This window comes from Buceros rhinoceros, unplaced genomic scaffold (genome assembly GCF_000710305.1).
Source record: "Buceros rhinoceros silvestris isolate BGI_N320 unplaced genomic scaffold, ASM71030v1 scaffold3700, whole genome shotgun sequence".
In the NCBI taxonomy this organism is placed as follows: Eukaryota; Metazoa; Chordata; class Aves; order Bucerotiformes; family Bucerotidae; genus Buceros; species Buceros rhinoceros.
In genome coordinates, this window is record NW_010388856.1 from 9,343 (window position 1) to 17,176 (window position 7,834).

The 7,834-nt window shown below is 40.6% G+C and overlaps 1 protein-coding gene across 3 annotated transcripts in view; it reads right to left on the bottom strand.

Moving 5' to 3' along the window:
- Positions 1-86: 86 nt before the first annotated feature.
- The window catches only part of PVALB (parvalbumin), an 8,931-nt gene continuing 1,183 nt past the window's right edge, over positions 87-7,834 (bottom strand). For all 3 annotated transcript variants that reach the window (XM_010131557.1, XM_010131549.1, XM_010131541.1), the window contains 3 exons: positions 6,128-6,260; positions 5,646-5,755; positions 87-309 (listed from right to left, as the gene is read on the bottom strand). In XM_010131557.1, coding sequence (XP_010129859.1) covers positions 281-309; positions 5,646-5,755; positions 6,128-6,260 — 272 coding nt within the window. In that variant the 3' untranslated portion in view covers positions 87-280. The remainder of the gene's footprint in view (positions 310-5,645; positions 5,756-6,127; positions 6,261-7,834) is intronic.

The following is a 7,834-nucleotide window of genomic DNA, read 5'->3' on the forward strand; positions in this document are numbered from 1 at the left end:
GAATGTCAGCAAGAAAGAGTAAAATTTTATCTCAGCATGTGCCAAGCCTACATGAAATAAGAAACAAGTTATAGTGAGAGAGAATAAAGCCCAGACTGATGTGACCTTTATTATTTTAACAGTGTCTTTCAGCACAATTACAGAGTTGCAGGATTGCAGAGAACAGAGCTGGAGTATAAAATAACATAAATAAATAGAACAGGAGCCAAAGCAGTCAGCAGGAGGTGGTTGGAATTGGGCAGTGAAGGATGGGTGAAGGATTTGCATTGGTCAAAGCCTTTTATGATTCAGCCACCAGAGTTGCAAATTCTGGAGAAGGGAAAAATTTTTTTAAAATGTTAACAAAAGAAAATGTAAAGAGGGAGGAAGCATATTACAATGATTACAGAGTCACTGGTGTAGCAGAAACATCACAATAACAGAAGAACAAAGAAATCCAAGTTAATTAAAGGGAAAGCGTGGCTTGGGAAATCTTACAGTGAAATGAAGGGGGGGTTTGAGGGTAAGGGAGAAATGCTATACAGGCCAGACTGTCAAGACTATCCACTGCTATTCATCTGAAGAACTTGATTAGTTCCCTGTTACTCTTCTGTAAGTCTCAGTGGGATGAAGGCAAGAACTAGAAATTTAATTTTACCGTAAGATAAGATTCCTTTGTATTGGTTTGGCAAAAAAGACTCATTAATGAGTCTTTCAGAGTATTCGTGTTCCTATATTATAAATATATTACATTTAAACTCAATTTTGTAATGGCAAATTGACTGAAAATGACAGATTACAAAACCAGAAAGCAATCTTGACCACATTGGTGGTAACAAGAAAAATTCCTGTGATCTCAGAGAGGCAGGATTTAACCCTGAGGCTTTTATTAGACGTACCTCCATATTATTTACGTAATTGTGTCAATCTTCAGTTTGGGGTTCTTTTATGCTTTGGTTTATGTGGTGCCTTTCAGCAGGGTGATAAAGCGTGGAGAAGGCACATTCGTATCCTGGGGAGTAGCTGCCTGGCATACTGCACTCTGAATACTGCATTACCCGAGGAGGTTATAATGCCTAACTCCATCTAACCTTGCAGCAGTTACACATGAGAATACCTTGCACACTTGTGTGTGCCCCAGAGCATTAAAAATGACAGACTAGAGGGAATCCCAAGGAGGGCAACAAAGCTGATAAAGGGATTAGAGGGTATACAGAGAGAGTGGTTTATGGGTTTAACATAATCAGCTGAGAGGAAAGTGCCAAACAGAGGCGGCAGTCGTTTGTAAAGGCTCAAGAGAAAATTACTAAAGTTTGACATAACGAAGAGCAATGTTTTGCAACTAGAAAAGATAGAAGATGAAAATTAGGCATTGGTGAGAACATTCTAATGTTAGGTTGAAAAAGGCTAAACTCTAAACAAGTGAGATCTTTACTGACTGGTGTGTTCAGACAGATAGCACTTTTGATGACACGTCCAGAAAACATGTTTCCAAATGCTGACAAACCAGACTGAGAAATGGAAGTGTCAGAGGGTTTAAATTAAATCCAAAGTTATCCATCATTTTGAAAGATGTAAATCCAAATTAGGATTAGTGATGCAGATTACTTAACACAAAATATGTTTAAATCCTATACACGGTGGGTACATGGATCGAAAGCGTTGCAAACTGAATTTAAGAGATAACATAAAGTGCTTGTGATAGAAACCCAGACTGTCCTGGGCGGAAAAGGAAAAAGGCCGTGGTTATTAAATCGCTGTGTGAATAAATCCTGCAGAGAGAAACATGAACTGCAACGGCCGAAACCTTTCCAAAAGGGAAAACTAACCATGCATGTTTTATTAGAACAAGTTGTCATACTTCCTACAGCTAAATTAAATCCCTTTCATAATAATTTGTATCTACAGAATATATCGGGAAAGGTTATTCAGACTTGCAGCCAAATAAATTCTATGATACATTATGATAGTGATATTATCACTTAATGGAAATACATTTCACAGGTACTTTCTGATAGCCAGCAAACCATCAAATACTCCATGAATAACTGCTATACGCTTCATACTTTTTTCTAGAAATTTTCAATATACTTTTAATATTTCAAAGATGTTCCAGTTGAATAATCCTGTAAACTAGTTTACTATTTATTTTCATGTGAAGGTTAGCCCGAACCAAGGGTGGCTTGTGAAGGCGTTACAAAGTGGTTTTATATATGCAAAACTTCTGTTTATTAGTCCCTGCCTGACGGTAATTCTTGTAACTGTTTATAGCCTCTGACTGGCCTGTTCGTTAATGAGAGAACCCTTGTGATTGACTACATCCTCTTTTCCAGTTGTAGTTGTCCTTCCAAACAAAATGAAGTTACATCTTCCTTTGTACAAATAATAGTTTTAAATTACAAGGATTTAGACTATTTTGTCATGTAAAATAATTTACTAGCTGTCTTGTGTCAAAGCTCTGACTTAAAAGCAGAGGACTCTTTCACGGTGTCTGCTATAGTTTAGTAATATATACCAGTCTAATGCCCACCCTGTAGTATTTTACTGAAATACAGATGTAATTAAAGAGGACATGTTGTAAGATAATAATTTCTCTCATCAGATTATGTTTTTTACATTATCTTATTTTTACAATAGCAAATCTGTTTAGGAAACTTCCTGATTAATGGCTTGCACTGCTTTATTTTAGAAGATACAAGAGCACAAAAGATTTTTCTTTTTTGTTATGACTTTTACCATTGGCGAGGTCATGACTTATCAGTTGTAATTCTAAATGCTTGATTTCTCATTTTTACAACATTTAAAGAAAATAATTGAAACATTTAAAAATATTGGCAGAAATTGAGCTGTATCAAGGAAATATTTTGACTTACTGGAATAAAGATTTAGATTTGTTCTGTCTACAGTGCATGATATTTGAAAATTCTGTATGTACTTTCTCAAGTCTATTAATATCAAGAAACCGAAAGACATGTAGTGCATGTCCAATGTTAATAGGCAAAATAGATTTAAAAAAAAAAAAAGTGAGCAGAAATTCTCATTTTCTTTTCTCGTCTTTTGTCTAACTGTTCTCCTGAAGCTGACAGTGCTGCTTCAGCAACACTTCCCCATCCAGCCTGGAAGCCAATGTTTGTAGTTGTATCAGGTAACCTGCCCTTGACCAGCCATTTTTTCATATTCATCACCTTCTGTTCACACCAGTGGAAGGTGGAGGGGGCTTGACATCACACAGAAGATGATCATGTCTTGCAGAACCAGCTGCAAGTTTTCAACTGTTTGAAAACAGTAATTTGCGGCTGATCTACAGCCACAAATTACAAATCTGGATCGGGCAAGAGGTAAGCTGGTGAAACTATTTCTGAGCTGAACAGTCTTCCAGGAATGTAAAAAAGTTTAAAGCGGGAGACCTAAGAGGACATTTGTAACGTGGGACCCTAACTGGAAGAAGGCTGATTAGGTTGGCATTAATGTTTGTGATGATGCATTTGAGAAAGATGGCTCTGTGGTGTTAAAAATCCATGAAGATCAGTTCCTACAACTGCCAGCAGCTCCTGAGGGACAGCGTTCAAGGGCCATCTAGTGAATTAGCGCTAATCCCTGTGAAAGGCTGCATGCTTGTGATCATTTATTGATGTACAAAGCTAATGTTTGAACCCAGGGGTAGAAGTGATGCTTGACGATTCAGTTACAGGGACACAAACAAATGGTTTGCAACAGAAATACAGCATTGCAATACTGAATGTGAATACGATGTACATTCGCGACTTTACATTTTATTTATGTAGGCAGTTATAATCTGGAATTTGATTTATGAACCAAAGGAAAAGCTGGAAAGTATCTGTCATCCTCATCCTTTGGTCACAGACCCAGCTGTTAACTTTGCATATATTTCAAGCCTTTTCAGTGTAATAATTTGCTGTTGGAGTCAAATTTAAGAAACAGAAAAGTAACCGATAATGTTGTACAGTAGGGATATGGCCAGAAGCAGCGAAAGAAAAAAACCCCTTCATTCTCTTCTCATTATCAATTATAATTTCAGAGTAACTTCAGTTCAAAGTTAAGGAATGCTAAAAGTTGCAGAAGAAAGAGATAAGGAGAAGAGGTGTTTCATATCACTTTATTACGATGTACTGTCTTTCAGACATTGTTTCAAGTTTTAAAAAAAGAAGTTATGGTCAATTTTAAATAAAAAAAGTTAATGCTGTATTCTCTTGTATAAGGCAAAATCATTCTGCAATGTAGTTCTTTTATTCCAATTGATTCTGCTTTTGTTTTGCAGCTTTCTGGGAATAACTGAGAATGTATCTGATGTGAGGTTGATGGGTCAGCTGCAAGCTTACTTACCTGAATAGAGCCCACTGATTTTAGTACCACTGCCACTAATTTTAATGAGAATGAGGAGGACCCATATTAGAAAGCGTCATTTCAAATAACGACACAATCATTGGGCTCAGTAGCGCTGCTAAAGTTTAGCAGAAACTTCTGCTAGATGCTTCATGATTGCTCCTCTGCAGCCGTAATATAATCATGATCTAAGAAATTAAGAAGCTTTAGTCTGAAAACAGAGTCATAGTCACCGGTATGGCAGTGTGCTATGAAAGGGAAGTTTAACTAATGTATCACCTGACTAATAGTTCAGTGGCTGACTTTGTGTGACACCATGTTAGTTAACTGTTTTGCTTTTTATTCCTTTTTTGATTGCCTTTTTTTTTTTTTTGGAGACAACAGTTTTTAGAAATCCCAGAGACCAGGCAACTCAGAGAGATATGAGGGTTTTTTAAAGTATTTTTTAGATTTCAACCCATCATATGGGTTATCAATAATGGTGGAAACTTGACTATTGCCTGCTGTCTAGGTGATTTAGTACTCTGGCCACAAACTTTCACTACTATCTCCTGCAGTGAGAAAAGATTTAATTCAGAAATGCATCTCTTTGTATCTCTTCCAGTGTGTCTCATTGAAGAAAGACAAAAAAGGAGAAAATTTGTATGTGGGTTAGTTTGATTCATCTCAAGGGGGAATAGAAAACAGCAATTTTAAGCAATGCTGGGAGAGGAAAAGTACTTTTCTTGTAGTTCTCATACTTAGTAAAAGGGAGTGACAAGCTTTCTTAGCTGTGAAGACCCACATAAACACTAGCAAAACCTGGATAGACAGTTATTGTATAGAAGTGCTGTAGCGGACTGACTGTACTTTGAATTTTAAGAACATTGCTTTGCAAAGTCACGCTTTACTTTCCTATTTACTAATCATCAAGCAGAAATCCTGGTACTCAGGTTTTTTTCTTTCTCTTTTCTAAATTTTATAGTCAAGCCTGGGTCTTTGAACTCTCCATGTCCTGATCCTCACTCCCCTGGAATCAATAGACAAATTAAACTAATTGAAGTAGAAGCTGGATCGGTACTTGGTCCTGTGCTGTGGTGTGCATTAACTGCCTGTCGGTTTCTGTAAACTCTTGCCCCCTCTAGTGTCAGAACTCAGCTCCCGTTTCCTCTAAAGCCTGCAAGCAAGGTATGGAAAACGTATCAGGACTTGGCGTTTCCTTAAATCCAAACTCTGCCCTTCAGAAGGTCACAGCCCCCAGTGATTCCTAGATTTCCTTAGTTCTTGTATGTAAGAGTAATATTCGATCGTTACTGACAAAATTTACTCCTCTTATGACATACCATCAGCGCCGATTTTACCATCACCGTCCTTATCTCCAGCAGCCAGAAGAGCCTTCGTTTCTTTGTCTGATAGGTCTCTTCCCTCTGGGGTAAACCCTTTCAGTACAAACCTAAAGAGGAGGCAGGAAAAAGAGGAAAGTTTTTCTTCAGAACAGTTTCACTTAGTATATATTTGTACCACTGATTTGATATGTGAGTGAGAATCCAGGGTCATGTCTTCTGTTGTTGACCTTCTTCTGAATGTTACATTCAGGAGAACTTCACCATGTTTGACTGAAGAACTATCTGTAAGGTACTGCAATACAAGTTAGAACTAGCTACCTCTAGCTCACTTTAGTCCGTATAATCCGCAAACAACTGATGATTGCACACAAATACTAGTCCAGATTGAATTGTATCCTATTATCTAGTCTTGTAAAAAAAAAACAGGTAATGAGACTCTTAAGGTAAGGTTATTTGAGAAAGGGCGTGTCTTTACTTACTTTAATTCTTCCTCTTCGATGAAGCCACTTCGATCTTTATCAAGAATATGGAAAACCTTCTTCACATCTTCTGGGCTCTTCTTTTTCAGTCCTACCATCTCGAAAAACTTTTTGTGGTTAAAAGATTCAGCCGCTATAGGAAAAAAAAAGCCAGAGAACTGCTTAGAAAAATAATTGAAACATCTACCAACACATGCCTGTGTTTTGCGTCCATACTTCTCCCTGTCCTACCCTGGGAGTCACTGTGGAGGCCAGCTATGGTCGGAGCTGCACATACACACTATAATCGTCCATGCTTCAGGCACTAGTGGCAATAAACAAAGGGGGAGAGGAGCAGTGTCTCTGTTTTGCAGCTGAAGAACTGAGCTACAGAAGGATGGAGACTTGCCCAAGGTCACATAGGAAGTCTGTGACAGAATCGTGAGCTGCTAGTCTAACCTGCTTGGTCTCATTTCAGTGCCTTAAACCTTCCCCCCCCTCCAGGTTTTACGCTAAAACAGTAACCTGAAAGCAGCGTCTGACTATTAGATCTCTGTCACTTTTTGACATTTTCAGCCCTAGGAAAAAAACCCCAAACACTCTTGCTCAACCACGGAGCCTAGCATTGACGAGAAGTGTTTCGGAGCACATGGCTCTTTCAGTTCTGTTTCATTTTTCCTGAAGACTTACTAGAAACCAGTGTTGCGTTTCGACCGCTGAAGGTATGTGCAATCGTGGTTTGTAAGCTCAGGCACTGCAAGGGAGTGCTGGGCTGCGCGCTGGCTGCAAGACCTTGTGAGGCACGATCGCCGGGGAGGGGAAAAAAACCCCCAACCCTGAGCCCTTGAAATCGGAGCCGAGATAAATGAGTTTACCTGCGCCACCTCTCCTGCCCTTTAACTGCACCCGCTTTTGTCCCACCCACGTCGCCTAACGGCTGCAGCGTGGCTGAGAAAGGTGTGGATTAGAAACCCGGTACAGTGACCTCCAAAATGTGTTCTGGACTTTTTTTTTTCCCCCATGCATCCTTATTCGCGCCGCAGCTTTTCCTATTACATAAAATTAAGGAGCCTCTGTCTGTCGGGATCTGCTCGACTGAGATCTGTCATTAGTTGCCGCTAATTGCCTCTGTTCCGGCACTCGGAGGTGGCCATGGAACAATGGAAGCTAATGAGAAAAACAGCTGCTGGATCGAGCGAAGCAGTTTGTCGGTCCTTTCGACTCTCCGGCTGCCGAGCTTAGTCGGGCTCAGCGGGTTTTGTGCTCCTGTCTGTTCGGGAAGGTCATGGCACACACCGGGAGAGAAGGAGGCTGCTCTCCGGGGTGGAGCGATCAGCCAGGTAGTTTGGGGGAGGGGGGAGAGAACCTGCATCCCGGAGCACTGTGCTGGATCGAGCGAAGCAGTTTGTCGGTCCTTTCGACTCTCCGGCTGCCGAGCTTAGTCGGGCTCAGCGGGTTTTGTGCTCCTGTCTGTTCGGGAAGGTCATGGCACACACCGGGAGAGAAGGAGGCTGCTCTCCGGGGTGGAGCGATCAGCCAGGTAGTTTGGGGGAGGGGGGAGAGAACCTGCATCCCGGAGCACTGTTTCTGGCGTTTCTTTGAGAGCGGCCTTAACTACCTGAATCTCTGTAAGCAGGGAGAGGGCTTGCCGTCAGTTTAGGGGTCGCGATGAATCTGGGGGGGCAGGAGAGGTGGCGGGGGGGGGGGGGGGGTGGGGTGGCGCGGGGC